At 44.8% G+C, this 19,033-nt stretch overlaps 1 protein-coding gene across 3 annotated transcripts in view; it reads left to right on the top strand.

Annotated features, from left to right (window-relative positions):
* Positions 1-5,473: 5,473 nt before the first annotated feature.
* DIAPH1 (diaphanous related formin 1) overlaps positions 5,474-19,033 on the top strand; it is a 163,968-nt gene continuing 150,408 nt past the window's right edge. For 2 of the 3 annotated variants that reach the window (XM_073356163.2, XM_073356164.2), the window contains exon 1: positions 5,474-5,675. In XM_073356163.2, the coding sequence (XP_073212264.1) occupies positions 5,571-5,675 (105 nt within the window). In that variant the 5' untranslated portion in view covers positions 5,474-5,570. The remainder of the gene's footprint in view (positions 5,676-19,033) is intronic. The other variant, XM_073356162.2, reaches the window with a different exon arrangement.

Below are 19,033 nucleotides of genomic sequence, written 5' to 3'. Positions count from 1 at the left end.
CATCTGGTTACCCATACAGGAGGACTTTACACACCAATCACACAAGAAGGAAAGTCGGGTTCGTCAGAGCGATGCCCGGTGCAACACACAAAAGGAGCCCACAGGCTACTGCCTCAATTGCCCTTGCTTTCACACCAAGCGTTTTACCCAAGGCGTGGTGTGGCTCCGATGGTGCAGATTTCACTCATTCAGACCATGGGGACAGGAACCCTTTGGTCAGCCAATCCCCGGATGGAGACGGCGCCCAGACTCAAACACACCACAGGGAGAACGGATAGACACAGAGACAAGACAGTCCTCAGTCCCGACAAAACACAGAAATAATTACCTGACCAGATTCCTGATGTCAGATCCTGGGATCCCTACCAGAACAGAGTGGGAACCAACATGTTCGATGGCGTAGACTTCACTGTGGTCATGCACCCTTCCATTCTGGCGGAGGACCGCTCGGGCCAAATGCCCAAGTGCCAGCTTGCCACAGCTGTCCTAAGAACAGTCAGGAGTCACACAGCCCCAGTGAAGAAGGTTGCCATCTCAGTGGAACCTCCAAATTGTCGAAGTCAGATTCAGCACTCACATAATTTGTCAGACCACTCTGTTTATTAGCAAAGCGCTTTGCCAATGCACCCAGATATGTGAGCCCCTCTCTGAGCCTCAAGCTAACTTATTTATTCAGCTAAGCCAAAGCCAATTTAACATAAGAGACAAAAGGAAGCAGAAACTGACAAATATACATACATATCTTATTTGCATACTAACGTTTACCAATCTCCTAGCTCAGTAGGAGCTTGAAGTTAATTAATTTGAGGACCCATTGTCTCACACTCCTTAATGTTTCTCTTCCTGACAACTATATTTCAACAAACCCTTCAAGTAGCATTTCTTTAATTAATTATAATTTCAATATAATTCATTCTACTTTCACACAAGCAAAGTAAATTACTGTGGTTGGGATTCCTTAATTGATGCTTGAAGAAGCAATGCTGCCAGACAGAGTAGCCAAAACTCTGCCCCGTGGCCTTGAGTAGGACTGTGAACCAGAGGGGTCTCAAGGCAACTAAGGCCTTGCTTCAAGGGAATCCGAGACAGACCAGAGGGCTGAGAAGAACAGACCAGGAGAGAAGACGCTGTCTGTAAAATTGGTAACCACCTTCTCTGTTTGCCAAGCAGGAACTGCGTGAGGCTAGCGCAGGGCCTGTTTGTGTATGTTTGTGAAAGAGAGACTTGCTAAGAGGAATGTGTAGCTCTTAATGTCTAACATAGGAGTTATGTACTTAATATAACCCTTTACCGCTTGTGTAATTCCTTCTCAATAAACTGCTGTGTATTGCAGATAATTACTGTGGACCTTTTTCACTGGTATGACAGTAATCTGCTCCACCGGGAGCCAGTAAAGATCCATTTCAGGGGTAGTAGCACTGTTGTCAACAAGTTGTAGCAAAAAAATAATGGAAGCACTTTACTTTTGATCATCTCAAACACTTTTTTTCATATATATTAAACTCCAATCATACATTCAGTGTCAATGTTGAAGTTACAGTCCAGTGATCTCTGGCTCCCCTGTTTAAAAATCAAGCGCTCCTGGGAATATGTACACTTCAGAATTAACTTAATAGTAGGGACTTTTCTTTTTGTTCCACACAGACTTGTTTATATTGGGGCCTACCAAAACGGGCACATATTAATTCACAAGGACACTGCTTCCTTAGAGACCCATTAAAAGCAAAATGTCTGATATTACAACACTGGAAATGCCTTACGCTTCCCAAGATAGGCATAAAAATGATCCCTGTAGACTAAAATACACAGCAGGGCTCAAAACAGTAGCATATAAAAGAAGGGAAGAGTTCCACAAATGTGATGACATTTGGTCTTTATTTTTAGAGTGATCTGACAAGTCTTTCCAGGAAGGTGATGTGTATGGGCAGATCTCTGGATGGGTCTGATGAAATACTTATAGACTGAGGATAGTGTTGTATAATGACAATTTCCTGGCTCTGCATGGCATTTCTTCTCATTGGTACGCTGTTCTGAGTGCCATCTTTCCCTCACTTCCTATAGCTCATTTCTATTTTCTCTCTGCTTTGGCCCTTTTTCTTTGAGATTTCTTACATCATAAAGCAGTGAACAAATCATAGAAGATCAGGGTTGGAAGGGACCTCAGGAGGTCATCTAGTCCAACCCCCTGCTCAAAGCAGGACCAATCCCCAACAAAATCATCCCAGCCAGGGCTTTGTCAAGCCTGACCTTAAAAACTTCTAAGGAAGGAGATTCCACCACCTCCCTAGGTAACCCATTCCAGTGTTTCACCATCCTCCTAGTGAAAAAGTTTTTCCTAATATCCAACCTAAACCTCCCCCACTGCAACTTGTGACCATTACTCCTCATTCTGTCATCCACCACCACTGAGAACAGTCTAGATCCATCCTCTTTGGAACCCCCTTTCAGGTACTTGAAAGCAGCTATCAAATCCCCCCTCATTCTTCTCTTCCACAGACTAAACAATCCCAGTTCCCTCAACCTCTCCTCATAAGTCACGTGTTCCAGTCCCCTAATCATTTTTGTTGCAATCTGCTGGACGCTTTCCAATTTTTCCACATCTTTCTTGTAGTGTATGTAAAATATCAGTGTATGAGATTATGAATATGGCTCTGTTGTGTTTATCTTTTGTATTCTTATTTCATTGTTTTCCTTCATACAATAATAAATAATCAGAATAGGTTAGATAACATGATTAACATTGTAAAGGAGTGGACAAATTCTAGGAATGTTTCCACTTCAAAGCATAAGAATGCCTGGTGGAAGGTTTCCTGGATTGCAGCAGAACCTGTTCAGCCTCTTCGTAGAAAAGAAAAGGCTCAGCAGCTAGCAGCCCTCTCCTGCTGAATTTTTCTGACCATCCTAAGTAGAAAGAGGGAAGGATGGAAATGCACAGAGCCTATTGGCAACTTCTGGACTGTGCACCCAGGCTCTGCACCTTCATTCCAGTACCTTGAATGTTGTTTGTTGGTAAAGAAACACCAAGTTTGTACTAATTTGTAAGATACTAAAAGCTATATGTGCAGACATCACTGAACGCTGCCCTTGAAAGGAGGGTGCTGTGTACTATGGTACCCTAGTAATCCATAAAAGTTTAAACTTTGTAAGGGCCCTGTCAAGGTTCCTCCCCCACTCTGAACTCTAGGGTACAGATGTGGGGACCTGCATGAAAAACCTCCTAAGCTTATCTTTACAGCTTAGGTCAAAACTTCCCCAAGGTACAAAATATTCCACCCGTTGTCCTTGGACTGGCCGCTACCACCACCAAACTAATACTGGTTACTGGGGAAGAGCTGTTTGGACGCGTCCTTCCCCCCAAAATACTTCCCAAAACCTTACACCCCACTTCCTGGACAAGGTTTGGTAAAAAGCCTCACCAATTTGCCTAGGTGACTACAGACCCAGACCCTTGGATCTTAAGAACAATGAACAATCCTCCCAACACTTGCACCCCCCCTTTCCTGGGAAATGTTGGAATAAAAGCCTCACCAATTTGCATAGGTGACCACAGACCCAAACCCTTGGATCTGAGAATAATGAAAAAGCATTCAGTTTTTTACAAGAAGACTTTTAATAAAAAATAGAAGTAAATAGAAATAAAGAAATCCCCCCTGTAAAATCAGGATGGTAGATATCTAACAGGGTAATTAGATTCAAAAACATAGAGAACCCCTCTAGGCAAAACCTTAAGTTACAAAAAAGATACACAGACAGAAATAGTTATTCTATTCAGCACAATTCTTTTCTCAGCCATTTAAAGAAATCATAATCTAACACATACCTAGCTAGATTACTTACTAAAAGTTCTAAGACTCCATTCCTGGTCTATCCCCGGTAAAGACCAGCATATAGACAGACACAGACCCTTTGTTTCTCTCCCTCCTCCCAGCTTTTGAAAGTATCTTGTCTCCTCATTGGTCATTTTGGTCAGGTGCCAGCGAGGTTACCTTTAGCTTCTTAACCCTTTACAGGTGAGAGGAGCTTTCCCCTGGCCAGGAGGGATTTCAAAGGGGTTTACCCTTCCCTTTATATTTATGACAGGCCCTTTCTTTTGTTTCGCTGCTGTTAAAATGCCAGTAGTAAGAACAGTGACTGGATGAGAGAGAGATGAATCTGATACCTGGTTGTTTTTCTTCTCTGAGTAATTGGAGACTTGCAAGAATGATTTATACCTTCATTTCAGTGATAACTTGTTTTTATGTTCTATGAATGGGTTTATGGGGGAAGTTAGTTAATATACACTTACACAGTGTTGTTTTCTAATGTTGAAGATAAGCTGTTTTTCAGTCTTGGAATCATTGTCAGGGTGGTTTCCTTAGGGAAAAAAGGGAAGGGGAGCTGAGCCCTCAGTCTGGTGTCTTCCTTGATTTTTCATAATTGTAGTGGCAAGAAATGCATTTCAGCAACCTTAATGCTGTTTAAATTAAATTCCTTGAGAACTTCCTTGACATTTTTTAAAAAGAAAATCTCAAAAGTGGTTGGGTGGGTAGTGCTGAGTGGGGGAAATCGCTGCCCAAGTTCTGGGAAATCTTCAGCAGTGGGACTCTTTGTCCCCCTAACAGTTATATGGATTCATCAGCCCAGAAATCTGGGCAGCTTGCCCAGGCCCTGGCTCTGAAAGATGAAGTTATAACTCGGTCAAGTTAGTCTGTACACTGGGCGGTTAGCCCTTCCCCTTAGGATACAGGTGGCAGACCTTGCACTGTGGGGAGTGGGCCCCTGAAAATAACAGATGAGAAGCAGATCTGCTGGCCAGCAATGAAGGAGATAACCCAATAGGAGATAACCTTTTTGGTTTCATATCTGGTTGGGCTTCCTGGTTTTGGAGCACACAGCCATGGATATTTTGATTCACTTACTATGGGCTAGTCACTGATTCATTATCAGGTTGGTTTGGGTTTTCATCCCATAAAACTTAGTCTCTAAAAAGCCTTCAAATCAGAAAATTGCATGGGAACTTTCCTGGGGATGCGGAGCAGGTACACTTGGGCCCCTCCTGGGTTTGGTAGTTCTTACACAGGCACTGCTTCTCCAGTCTGGTCCAATCTAACTGAAGGCAGCGATGGGGCACCGCAGAGCTCTGTACCCTCTTGCTCCAGCAGCCAGCTGTGCCCCAGCAGCAGGTGTGGCGGGGCAGTGCCTTCAGCAGACACGACATCTGCCACCAGCGCTGCAGCAACACGCCAGAGGAGCGCCGCTGACTGCTCCCTCCCTCGGGAACAGATGGGCGGGGCAGGTTCCTCCAGCGAGGCCGGTCTCGGAGCCGAGAGCTGCGCCGCCCGCTCTAGCCGGCAGGTGACGCTGTTTCGGGTGTTGTCGCGGGCAGAGGGAAGGGAAGTGGCGTTTCTCGGAGCTTGTAGCCGCTGCCCCAGGAGGCCGGAAGCGGAAGTTTCGCCTCATGAATATTCCGCTCCCTATTGTGTATGCTAATTAGATGTTGCATGCGGAATGAGGCGGGCGGGGCCGGACGCGGCAGCGGTGCGGGGCGGTTGGGCAGCGCGGGCTCCGGGGCCTGAGGAGCCGGCGGCGCCATGGAGGGCGGTGGAGGTTCGGGGCGCAGTGGCCGGGACAAGAAGAAGGGGAAGGGCCCGGAGGAGGCTGCGGGGTCCGGGGACCCCGGCAAGTCCAAGAAATTCGTGAGTAGGGGGGCACACACACCCCGTGCGGGCACGCGCCGCCCCCGCGCGCGGCCCCGCCATGCTGCGCCGGCTCCCCGGCCCTCACCTGCGCTGCGCGTGTACCTGGCGCACCTGCTCGCGGCGCGGGCGGCTAGCCCCAAAGCTGGGATTGCCATAGCGGAGTAAAGGTCCCGCAGCCTGTTAGCAGCCGCCTCGTGCGAGCTTAGCCAGAGCAGGCAGCGTCTTCCTGTCCCTGGCTGGCGCTTAGCCGGAGCCCTGCAGCCTGTGGATCGCGGGCCCGGGGCAGGATCTGCTCGCCCTTACCAAACCATCGTGTGCCCGCTACCGTGGGGAGCTGGCAAACCCATGGCTGCCCTCCTTCCGGGTAGAGAGTTAGCCTTGGGGCACGGCCAGTGGCGGGCGCAACGGGGGGGTTAACAAGAGGTGTCCTCTTTTCCTGGGATGGGGTGGCTTATTCAACCTTGCTCCCCTCCCTGGACAGAAATTTCCTAACATCTCGTCCTACTGCCTTCAGTCTCCTTCCCATGAATTGCAGCCAGTGTTGAGTTTCCAGTGACCTCAGTCAGCTCTCTCGCTTTCCAGTTCATTTCACTCCACCCTTGTAGTTTATCTAGCTCTGGTGTGTTCCTCTGATTTGTGAGAGTATGTTATTCTGTAGAATTGGAGGCAGAGCTGCCTGTGGGACTGTAATAGTTTCTTCCCATCCTGGCCTACTTGACACATTTTGGATAACCACATGTTACTGTATGCTGAAATAAATTGGTTTGAATTTGTTTTGATTTTGGAGGAGTGGAGTTGAGCAAAACACTGTGTTTCTTCCAGGGATATTGTGCTTTACTATTTCCCTGCTGAAAACTCAGTTTCCAATTTCTTAGGTCTGAGGAAAATCTGTCATTGGTGGGGAAACTCTGACAGTGGGCCGAACTGATCTGGATTTTGTATAGTAAAGCATGCAATCTGTTTGACCTTTTTGCTTTATTGTGAAATGTCATCTGCCCAGGCTTGACCAGTGGGACAGCAGCATCCTGTGTGACCACGTGGAAAAGCTTCTCTTACAGTAGGCAAGCTACGTAGATCCAGCAAAATTTTAATTGAAGTTCATTTCTATTAGGGAAGGGGTGTCTGTGTGTAAAATCAAAATGTTGTCTGAACCCCTCCAAATTTGGGCTGGGGAGAAAATTCCAACTGTTTTTTTTAGACTTTGTCTTTACTACCAAAAAAAAAAAAAAAAAGAGTGTGCTCTTGAGTTAGTGAACTAGAGTTAAGAATGCACATTTTTTTGGTAGTGGTAGTGAAGACAAGAACTTAGTGGAAGGCATTAGGTAACTGCTCTATTAGCAGCGTGCTATATCAGGTTGCTTGGATCTTCCTGGGTCCCTTTCCTGTTCATGGCATGTAAGTAACTCCACAAGGAATCTCAGTTTAAATTAGGTTTTTATTACAGGCCCTTTGGAGTCCTGTGTGCTGCAGACTAAGGTCTCTTACTGGTGATTGTTTTTGTCCAGTTATGAGGTGCTGCTAATCCGTTCAGTAGTACATACCTTTCTCTGCTGTAGGCAGGTTCTGATGGCAAATCCCAAGAGAGATGTGGATTAGCAGAAGGAGCTCTTGGGAAAAGAGATCATTGGGGCTGCTGTTAATCCCATGGCTCCTGAAATCCTGTGTGCTTGCAAGAAGCAGAGTATCCCCAAAGGGTGAGAGTTGGAGAGAAGGGAGGACAGGGTGATGTTTGATGTGCAGTGCCTATAGATTTCATACCATGCTTAAGGCATTGCATGTACTGGGGCCTTTATTGAGAGGTGGATATCTAATGTTTAGGGGTTTTGGAAAGTGCCAGCGTGTTGGATGCAGGCTTCTTCCTTCCCTAGCATGCTGTATTTCTTAAATTTGGAATGAAACTAATTTCCATTTAAAGAACCATGGTGGGAGTGTCCAGTACTGATCACAGAGGAGTTGCCATTATTGCTGAAACATTCTGTATTATCATCTGCAGGTAAATTTAGATATGAGTAGGGCTTCATGGTGCACTTGCCAAACTGCAATAGACAGTGGAATTGTGATGAATGCACTCCTGCTTGGCAGTACACATTTTGCTCTCTAACCGCATAAACGAAATGAGAGGGAAACACCGATCACAGAAGTGCTCTTTGCTATGAAAAAGGGGGAAGCAAAGTGCCAGTATGCCTTCAGGCTGACGGTGGAAAGGAGTGTAGGGCAGTGGTTTTCAAACTGTGAGTTGTGGAATGTAAGGCACTAGGTCGCAGCGGCTCTCATCAGCACTGCTGACTGAGCCGTTAAAAGTCCTGTCGGTGGTGCTGCCTGGCTAAGGCAGGCTAGTCCCTACCTGTTCTGACACTGTGCTGCACCCCGGAAGTGACCAGCAGCAGGTCTGGCTCCTAGGCCGCTTGTGGGGGGTGGAGAGGGAGGGGCATGGGGCTGCATGCGCTGTCCCGAGCACTGGCTCCACACTCACATAGGCCAGGAACCGGCCAATGGGAGCTGGGGCGGCAGGTGGTGCCTGTGGGTGAGAGCCGTGTGGAACCGCTTGTGTGCCTCCATCTAGGAGCTGGACCTGCTGCTGGCTGCTTCTGGGGCACAGCATGGTCCGCGGTGCCAGGACAGGCTGGAAGCCTGCCTTAGCACAACCACTGACCGGGAGCCGCCCAAGGTGAGCCCAAGCCCCTGTCACAGCCCTGAGCTCCCCCAAACCTGGAGCCCCTTCCTGCACCCCAAGCCCCTCATCCCCGGCCCCACCCTGCAGCCTTCACCCCCGCACCCCAACCCACTGTTGCAGCCCTGAGCCCCTCCCACACCCCAAACCCCTCATTCCCAGTTCCGTTGGGTGGTGGGCACGAACAATTTTCTTAAAGTGGGTTACCAGAAAAAAAGTTTGAAAACCACTGGTGTAGGGCAATACCCTCACCTCACCTCACCTCTGGAGTGCTTCTGGGTCCTTTGCTGTTTGCTTGCCACTAAGCAAATGCTGTCCTTTTACCCTGTTGGGTGGCCCTCAGTTTTGTCAGTGGGTTTAATTCTTTGTGGTTAGGTGTCAAGTGAGTTTGTGGTGTGGGTATGAGCTAGGATTGTGATATCAGAGAAAAGATGATATCACAGACCCCCGTCTGTAGTAGGTATTGGCTGCTGCTGGATGCAATGAAGTCGTATTAGATGGGTTAGAGGTTTGTTCTGGCATAGCAGATTCTGTCTGTAGAAGGATGAAGCCAAGTTGGGGGTGATTCAGACAAGAGCAACCAGAATGAATAAGGGGCTAGAGGGGCTGACTTGAGGAAAAATTAGGAGCCTGTAGTTCAGCTTGGCCAAGTGACAACAAGGTGGGGGAACGGTCTACAAGATTATGAAGGGTGTAAGAAGAAAGTATGAACTGTGGTTTGGTATGGAGAGAATACAAAGAACACAGCTCAAAAATGCATACAAAACCAAACTCCCTCCCCTTGCTAACACAACTTGAGATATTTAAACTGGAAAACCTTTTAAAATCTAATTAATTTTTCATTTATGTATATTGAAATATGTAAAATCTCCTTTTTAGGAATTAAAACAAAAACCCAGCTCTCTCCCTTTTTAAGAAAAGACAAAAGAAGGCTGAATATCAGGAAACATTTGTGAATGATAAGATCTTCTAGTCTGTGAAATAGTCTCTTAAGGGGAATATTGTGAAACCCCCATTGCTGGGGGCCAGGTACATTGGGACTAAGTATCAGAGTGGTAGCCGTGTTAGTCTGTATCCACAAAAACAAAGAGGAGTCTGGTGGCACCTTAAAGATTAACAGATTTATTTGGGCATAAGCTTTCATGGGTAAAAAACCCACTTCTTCAGAGGTTTGACTCCATGCATCTGAAGAAGTGGGTTTTTTACCCATGAAAGTTCATGCCCAAATAAATCTGTTAATCTTTATGGTGCCACCGGACTCCTCATTGTTTACACTGGGACTGTTGCCCAGGAGAAAATAGAGTAGGGAACAGTTCTGAACTGGCCTTTGAAGAAAGATGGGTGTTGGTTGGAAGCACAAATAGACTTAAATGCTCTAATAGCTTTTTTGCTTTTTATGATTAGGGGATCTCCTCACCTTACCTACAGATCTAGGATAATTGTGTGTCAGGAGAACTGGATTACTTCTTTCAATCTCTATGTTGCGGCCAGCAAGATCCCCTGTCTCTGGGAGTTGATGATGCCGCAGCTCAGAGTGGAGTGAGCAGATAGAAATACTAGCTAGTCTATAAAGCAGATTGCTAGGCCACTGTTAGTTTCGTCCTACATTATTATCGTCCTAAAGTAATTTTATTAGCCATAAAAGCAGGCTTTTTAGAGTGCTTTGGAATCAGCAAAACTCAACATCTGTGCCATAGTAATGCTCAGATCTGTGGCATGTAATCGTTTTTGCTGAAACTTCCAAGTAAAAAAGCAAGCAAACAAAAAGAAACACATTTTTGTTGAATTTTTCAAATGAAAAAGAATGAAACAGCCACTACAATATTCCTTTTGTTCATTTTGGTATTACAATTGCTAAAAATCTCGACTTTGGAACGTGTTTGAATTTAATGATGCCTTCAGATTTACAGTGTGTTGCATAATTTTTCACTGACTGTCTTTAACAGCAGGGAAGAGGAAGAGTTGGAGGTGCAGGCAATTGGGACTGTTGACACACAAAGGGCAGGAGACCATTTGCTTTTGATACTCAAGAGGTAGCTGAAAAGTTTTGCTGCTTGGAAGAGGGTGCATCTCCTATTTCCCTCCCTCTTCTCCGCAGTGGTAGTGGTAACTTAACATTTTTGTCAAGGGCTTGAGCTCCTACTTTCCAGCTCCATCAGTTCTAGTCAGGAACCGGCTGCTGCCTCAACTCCCTCCCTCCTGCTAACACTGAACTCATATTATCTGGACACTTCTGCTATTGTGACTCAGCAGTAACATAGTTAAATTATCCACTTACATTGTCACTACTTTTGAGTTGTGACCCCATTGACATGTTTTCTGACTGCTCTTTCAGCATCAACTTTGGTAGTTTCTCAACTTCCCTTCTTCTCACTTGATGTTCAATGGGGCTCTGCCTTTGGGCCCTTCCTAGTCTTTCTCGACAACTTGTCCTGGAGTAACCACATCTACATGGAAGTATCTTTGTATACTGATAACTCACAAATCTCTCTCTTCAAAACTTACCCGTCTCCCACGGCTTAGTTTTGCACGTGTATTTGATAGTATTTCAGAGAGACAATCGTGGCTGTCTGGATGCCAGCTCAGCATAAATATGGCCCAAACTGACTGCCCATATTTTTCTTTGCAAACCTTCTCTGCTTCTGCCACCATCAAACTTCTTGCTCCTTGGCCTCCCCTGTGACTTCTCCCTCTTCTGTTTCCCACCCATCGAGGCTGTTACCAAGTCTTCCTCCTCAACATCCAAATTCTAACCTTTCTTTCCTGTCTCAGTGACTAAAATACTTATCTATTCCCTAGTCATCTCCAAAATTCTTTACTGCAGCCTTCTCCTTGTTGGCTTCATGGGTTCCTCTGTTGCTCCATTCTATCCAAAGTGCAGCTGCTATAATTATCTTCTTTGTCCATTGATCAAAAGAAATGTAGGGGGTCAGACATGAGAAGTTCAGTTTACACTAAGAAACTGAATCATAGTTGGAAGTTGACTGTTCCTGAAAAAGGCTTAACTGCTAGCGTAGAGCAGATGATAAATTCTCCTCATGAAGTCCCTTCACTGATTTCCCCCCTTGCCTATCCTATTACTTTTGCTCACTTTCAAAAACACTTTCTTGTCATTTTTGCCTTGGCCTACATCTCAGTTCTTGTTTCTTGTTGTTACCCACTTCACTTGGCCAATGATACCTGTTTCACTCTCCCCTTTATTTCTTTCTCCCATTTCTTTCATCATTCCTTCTTTTATAATGGGGTCCTAATTGGTGTCTGCTATAGACCACCAAATTGCACTAGGAAATGGGATGACTGCTTCCTTATGCACCTATCTACAATATGTAGGGGAAAAAAGCTGCATGATCATGGGGGGCTTCATTTTGAGTGGCATGCTGGAGGTCTCATGCTACCAGTACTAAAACATCCTTAGAATTTCTAAACATAATAGAGGACAATTTCATAATTCAAAAAGTGTTGCAGCCAGCACAGGGAATTCTATATTAGACTTTCTCCTAACAGATAAAGAGGAACTGACCATTAATTTTTAATTCTGTGATATCTTAGATACAAATGATCATGACTTGATCACGTTTATAATGTGCAAGCAAACTAAAGTCCAGACCAGTAATATATATACTTGATGCTTCAATACGGTCAGTTTCACAAGCTAAAACAATTATGAACCAAATTAGTAACATTCAGTGCATAGGATGGATGGGGTTTAGTGAATGAGAAGCTATTCAGCATTTTATTTTCTCCTCATTGAACAATGTGTGGCTCGAGGTCTTATTTACTGTACGCTGTTCAAACTGTGTTCTGAATACAAAATTATTAATTCCTCACTGGCTTTTCTATGACATGTATCACTGTAGTATCTGAGTGATTCATAAACATTAATTAATCTCCGCAGCACATGTGATATTATTCCCATTTTATGGATGGGGACATAAGTCACAGAGAGATTAAGGTCAAAAGTGTCTGCTGATTTTGGTATGCAGTTTGAGACACCTAGAACCTGATAGTTCCCATTGACTTCAGTTGTGTAAGTGCTCAGCTCTTTTGCAAATCAGAACCACAGTCTCTTGTTGGGTACTCAGAAAATGAGGAACACATACTTAATGATCATTTGTGAAAAGTTTGGTGTGACTTGCCCAGCATCACATAGGAACTCTATGTATACAGTGCTGTAGTCATGTTGGTCCCACCAACAGAAGTTCTCTCTCACCATCAGAAGTTGGTCCAATAAAATATCTTACTTACTTTCTGTCTCTAATAGGAATTCTATGGCAGAGGCAGAATCCGATTATTCAGAGCAGGTTCATCTTGTGCACTGAATAAAGCAGGGTAGAAAATAGCATGAAATTAAAGACTATATTGTATACACACAAGGGAGCTGAATTAAGATTGCACAGACAACCTTAATGTTCATTAGACATAGTTTTTGTGTGTAATTTCCTTTTAAAAATAGCAAACTGAAAAAACAGATTCCATCATGTGGCATCATATTGACACCCACATGGGTCATCAACAGGGTTGGAACCTTTAGATCCACTACACATGCCTCTGCCACTTGCTCTAATGGAGTAACTGATGGCATTGGTACATTGTTCTCCTCTGTGTGGACCAAAGAGGCATGAGAGACATCCTTTCCTAGTAGGTTTCAGAGATAATTGCTGACAGCAGAGGAGTGGTGAGACTCAGGAATCTTGAGTTGCATTCCAGGCTCTGGAAGGGCATAGCTCTAATGGGCACAGACTCTTCTATCCATTTTCCCAAGCTTGACCACTTCTGCCCTGTCTCCTCAAATCTGCTCCTGTTCCAGTCCTGATTCGTCCCCACCCTTGGCTCCTCCTCTGAGTCCCATTCTCCTTCCTTACCCAGTCAGTTCTAGTGTTCGCTGCTCTGGTTTCACATGCCAGTCTTTTTGCCCAGCCAATCCCAGTTTCCCACTTCTGACTCCTTGTGTGATCTGTCTCTCCCTGCTTTCCTAGCCTCCAGTCATTCTCCTTCTCGCCTCCAGCTTCCATTTCTAGTCTCCTTAACTAGCTAATGTCAGCCTCCCCTCCTCATAGTTCAAGGAATCACATATAGTTGGGGTTTTCAAACTTGGGGTCGGGACCCCTCGGGGGTCGTGAGGTTATTACAGGGGGGGTCACGAGCTGCCAACCTTCACCCCAACCCCGCTTTGCCTCCAGCATTTATAATGTTGTTAAATATATTAAAAAGTGTTTTTAATTTAAAGGGCGGGGGGGGGGTTGCATTCAAAGGCTTGCTATGTGAAAGGGGTCACCAGTAAAAAAAAGTTTGAGAACCACTGACATATAGGGTTGTTAGAACTTCTCAAAGAAGAGGTTGCAAGAATTTTTTTTAACATTGCAAAACCAGGTATTTTTCTCTAGACTCGTTTTCAGAAACGGCTGAACCATCTTGGCTGAAACGTTCAGAAAAATTCAGCCTAAGGCAGACACTTGGCATGGAAATCTTCAGGCCAAACTGTTAAAGTTTGGCAAAGTTATGAGCAGCTGAAAACAGGATCTTATAATGAAGGTGTTATGCAACCTTAAAAATAGGCAGTACTGCACATCAAAATATTTATATTTTAAATTTGCAATAACACTTTTCCATCTCTGGACTTCAACTCCCAAAAATTCATGCTTCAGGGAGCTGTGCTGAGAACAGTGGGATACATACCTCAGGTGAACCCACAGAGTGCAATGACATCATAAGGACTGGAGAAAGGGTGTGGCCCAGAAAATAGTTTACACAGTGAAGGAAGGCTGGCTAGTGTGGCTATGCAGAAATACAAATTGTTCAGTTATAGAAACACTTCAGTTTGAAACAGGCCACTAGAGTACAGAATGTAGACCAGACAGATTGCCTACGCAGTGGACGTACTGTGAGACAGTCAGGGGAGGATAATTTGCACACACAGGCTATAATGCCAATACTAGCCACCTACTATGGTATTACACTGATGGAGATTGGCGTAGCCAGCCCTGCTTGAAGTAAGTCTACTTCAAATGTTAGTATGATTGTTTTCTTTGTGCTGTAGGGAAAATCTTGTGTTGCTGCTTGGTTGTGTTGAAGCATATAGCAGAAGTTGCAAATGGTAGTTAGCGCACCAAAATACACTAGTGTAGAGGGAGCCTATAGAAAGTTTCTCCATGGACAGGATGATTACCTTCTCTATATAGTAAAACCACCTTAGGCAGGGCCTTAAGCTTTTATTTATTTATTTATTTATTTATTTTAAAAGTATCTAGTCCTCACTGCTGGCTATTTTAGCAGAAACATCCAGCTAATGTGGCTATTCTGTATTCCCAAAGCCGCATCTGTACCTAATGCCAAAACTTGACAATTATACATTGTTGTAAAATCTGCAGCACATTGAAAACTGAAAATGTGGGGACAGTACAATAAATATAATTAATTGTCAAAATAAATAACATGGCCTCTACTGAATTAATTGTGTATTATTCATTTTCATACTTAGTTTAATTACAACTTCAAATTCTCTTGTAAATGAAGTTGTTTTGGAATTTTCACTCCATTGCGCCAGAGTGCAGAATCCAGGGACCTTGCTGTAATGTTTGTCTAGTTCATCCTGGAGTAAACAAAGTCTTGATTATAGGGCTGTGGTTAGCTTACACCTAGCTAAACACTTTCATCCTTTAGGCATCTAACGTCTTGGAAGTCGTAGTGGGGGGAGAGAGTCTGTTTTGCAAGTGCTGATCTTCTAAGCAGGACTAAAGTCTTAGGTCTTCACTGGGGGGGAAAGGTGTGTTCTCAACTCAAGTTAAAACCCTAGTCAAGAAAAGGCAGTTAGCAGGTCGAGTTAATGACTAGGCTTTCCCATCGTCTTTAACTTGGCCTGCTAATTTAGGTGAAAACTACAAACTGTCTTGGCTTCCCTAGTTTTTAGCTAACTTGATTAGGGGTATGGAACAACAAAATGATTAGAGGTATGGAACAGCTTCCATATGAGGAAAGATTAGTAAGACTGGGACTTTTCATCTTGGAAAAGAGACGACTAAAGGAGGATTTGATAGAGATCTATAAAATCATGACGGTGTGGAGAAAGTAAATAAGGAAGTGTTATTTACTTCACGTAACACAAGAACTAATGGTCACCAAATTAAATTAATAGGCAGCAGGTTTAAAACAAACAAAAGGAAGTATTTCTTCATAAAACGCACAGTCAACCTGTGGAACTCTTTGTCAGAGGATGTTGTGAAGGCCAAGACTATAACAGGGTTCAAGAAAGAACTGATAAGTTCCTGGAGGATAAGTCCATCGATGGCTAGTAGTCAGGATGGGCAGGGATGGTGTCCCTAGCCTCTGTTTGCCAGAAGCTGTGAATCGGTGACAGAGGATGGATCACTTGATGATGATTGCCTGTTCTGTTCATTTCCTCTGAAGCACCTGGCTGTGGCCACTGTCAGAAGACAGGATACTGGACTAGATGGACCTTTGGTCTGACCCAGTATGGCTGTTATGTTCTGTGCCAACCAACTCAGGCTCATGGGGCTCAAGCTGTGGGACTGTTTCATTGCCGTGTAGATTTCTGGGTTCAGGCTGAAGCCCGGGCTCTAGGCCCCCACCCTGCAGAGCCCTAGATCCCGGCTGCACCCTGAGCCCAGAAGTCTACACATCAATGAAACAGCCCTGCAGCCTGAGTCAGTGAGCCTGAGTTGGCTAGCATGGGACAGCCGTGGGTGTCTAGTTCCTCTGTAGACATATGCGTAAAGTCCTATATTTATCCCCAGGTGGAATGCTGGTAGTGCAGACTTCCCCATATTGCTTTCCCAATACGCTTTAAGTGAAGGGACCACTCATGGAGGTCTGGCAAGGATGTAAATCTCCCTGGGCCATTCAGCTTGGTGTATTTTTTGCAGACTACCAATCTGGTAGCCAGGTAATACCAACTGTGGTGGTGGTGGTATAGTGTTGTAGATATCTGGGGGTAGTTCCATCAGGAATAAGATTGAGACACATTTCACACAGGCCACTCAACATGCATCAGGAAACATAGGCTTTCGTTCAAATCCAAACCAAAGTCAGTAGTGACCTAGTGATTTAGAGGTGAAAAGCTTTTTTCTTTTACCAGTGGCAGTGAACCATCCTGTTCCTCTGTAGCATTCTTGAAGATGCCTAGTTGGCTTCAGTGTCTAGAGAATCTGTATTAATGTAATAACTGCTGGCCTTTATAAGTGGGTTGCCATCAGGCTGTGAGAATGCTGTTCCATGTAGACTCCACTAATATGATAGAAGCTGCTGCTTTCTGTTTGCTAAGCTGCATGAGGTGGATGTTGGCGTTTAACTTTGTTGGAGACTTGCTGCATCGCTATGGTTTCTTCCGTTAGTTGTAGGCCTGTGAGTGACGTTTGTTTCCTGTGCTTGAAACCACAAGAAGTGGTGCCTGTCTTAGTCAGATATGCTATATTTGAAGTGAGCAGCAGCTGTTTTACTCCTCCTAGGCTGGGTGCCTTTATTAGTTACATTGTGAAAACTTTACCAGACACCTATGAACCAGATGTAGATAGGAAAAGCAAGGGTGTGTGTGTGTTGGGGTGTTTGGGGGCCACTGAGGTCTAGGTGAGAAGCCCAAATTCCTCCCTGTTCCCAATTGCTGTGACCTGGGGTTTTCTTTATGGGGAAATTTACTGGCATAATTGTACCACTATGGTTATACCGGTTAAACTACCACTATAGTTATACATGGGGACACCCTTATTCCAGAATGGGTGTGGGTGTGGTTATACTGCTATGTCTGTAGAGATATAATCTTAAATTTCCTCATGTTGGCAAGCCCTGTGTGTGTGATTTCTACCAAGGTGCTGACCATGGGACCAGGTAACAGGGCTCTACTTTTTTATATTTATTAGCATCTGGCTAATGTGTCTGATATATATTTTTCTGAAGCTTCTCCCCATTCTAGCTACAGTGTAGAGCCTTCTGTCTTTCCTGCTCCAGAGCTTCTTGACTGCTTTAAAGGAAGTGGAAGGGTCTTTCTCTACTGCTTTTTTCAAGCTTCCTGACTGCTGTATTATAGGGAGGGGAAGAAGCCTACACTACTGTATACCTCCCCAACCTCCATTCTGGGTGGTTCTTTCCTGTGAATAGCTTTAGTATCCATAGGACTGGAAGGGACATTGAGAGGTCATCTAGTCCAGTACCCTGCACTCATGGCAGAACTCAATATTCTCTAGACCAGGGGTCGGCAACCTTTCAGAAGTTGTGTGCCAAGTCTTCATTTTTTCACTGTAATTTAAGGTTCCGCGTGCCAGTAATACATTTTTAACGTTTTTAGAAGGTCTGTAATACATAACTAAACTATTGTTGTATGTAAAGTAAATAAGGTTTTTAAAATGTTTAAGAAACTTCATTTAAAATTAAATTAAAATGCAGATCTTATCAGTTTAGTGTGATCCTTGCCCTTGCTTTTCCTTGCTGAGTTTTCCAATGTCTGGCACGTATTTGGATAGTTTAAGCTGCACACAGGCTTCTGAATGATCAGTTGTAAACCGGCTCCGAGAGGGACAGAGGACAGTTTTCATGTGTGAAATACCTGTTCACACAGGTATGTGGATCCAAATGCTGAAAGCATTGCAAACACAAATTTCTTCAAACAGTTAAATTTCACTGGCAGGGACATTGAGCAGATCAGACTAGAGGCCCTGTGATCTCTCTCAGTAGCTTCAAGTGCCCTCCGCAGATCTCCAAACTTTGATGCCCTCAATTCTGAGCTTTTTAACTGAATGAGCTACATTTCGAAATCTTCAACACCCATCCACTGAAATACAGACAAATCCAAGTCGCTTTTGTTGAACTTTTCAGGTTTAATTGGAAAAGAAAGCATTGGGCCAAATCACTGGAAATCTTGAAATCTGTCAGAGAATTGATTCCAGTTCTTTCATGTACATTCCAATCTCATCGACACTGACAGTGCAAAGTGTCGATAGCTCTTCTATGTGTTGGAAGTAGCAGAAAGTTGAAGTTCAAACGGTTCAACAAATGATGTCAGTTAGAAACATGAGCTTACACAGCCATTTGTCACCATCCAGTTCGAGGTAGTTTTGTCTTTTTTCCAACAAAATGGCCTTGATTGCGTCAAAACAGTTTACAAAGCACACCAAAACTTTGCAACGACTTAGCCACCTAACGTTGCTGTGAAGTGAAATGAACAGACATCTAACTTTGATTTCTTAGGAGCTGACATTTTGTCAAATGTACCCCTCAACTTACAGTGGGGGAAAAATCGCGACAGATGGCACACACAACGTCAAACGCAATATACGTGATAGTGATGTAAGCAGCAAATCAGGATTTAAAAATGTCTCAGTACAGTGGGGCTGGAACAATTTTTTAAGGTGGGGGCGCTGAGCTGCGCCCCCTCTTGCCCCTGTCTGCACTCCTCACTGCCCCAGCCTGGAGCCAGTGGGTCACAGCTGGGGGGTGGTTGCAGAGCCCTGGGCCGGTGGCTGGGACCCCAGGATGGCAGCAGAGCACCTGGGACCAGTGATCAGGACCCGGGGCTGGTAGCAGGCTGAGCAGGGGCCGGTGGACGGGACCCCGGGTGGCAGGGGGTGGTGGTAGGACCCCAGGCCGGCAGCAGAGCCCCCAGGACTGGTGGCCGTGACCCGGGCAGTGTGAGTGCCACTCAAAATCATCTTGTGTGCCACAGGTTGCTGACCCCGAT

The sequence above is a fragment of the Lepidochelys kempii genome, chromosome 8 (assembly GCF_965140285.1).
Source record: "Lepidochelys kempii isolate rLepKem1 chromosome 8, rLepKem1.hap1, whole genome shotgun sequence".
In the NCBI taxonomy this organism is placed as follows: domain Eukaryota; kingdom Metazoa; phylum Chordata; order Testudines; family Cheloniidae; genus Lepidochelys; species Lepidochelys kempii.
Note: the sequence above shows the minus strand (reverse complement) of the source record. Positions and strands in the feature narration are given on the sequence as shown.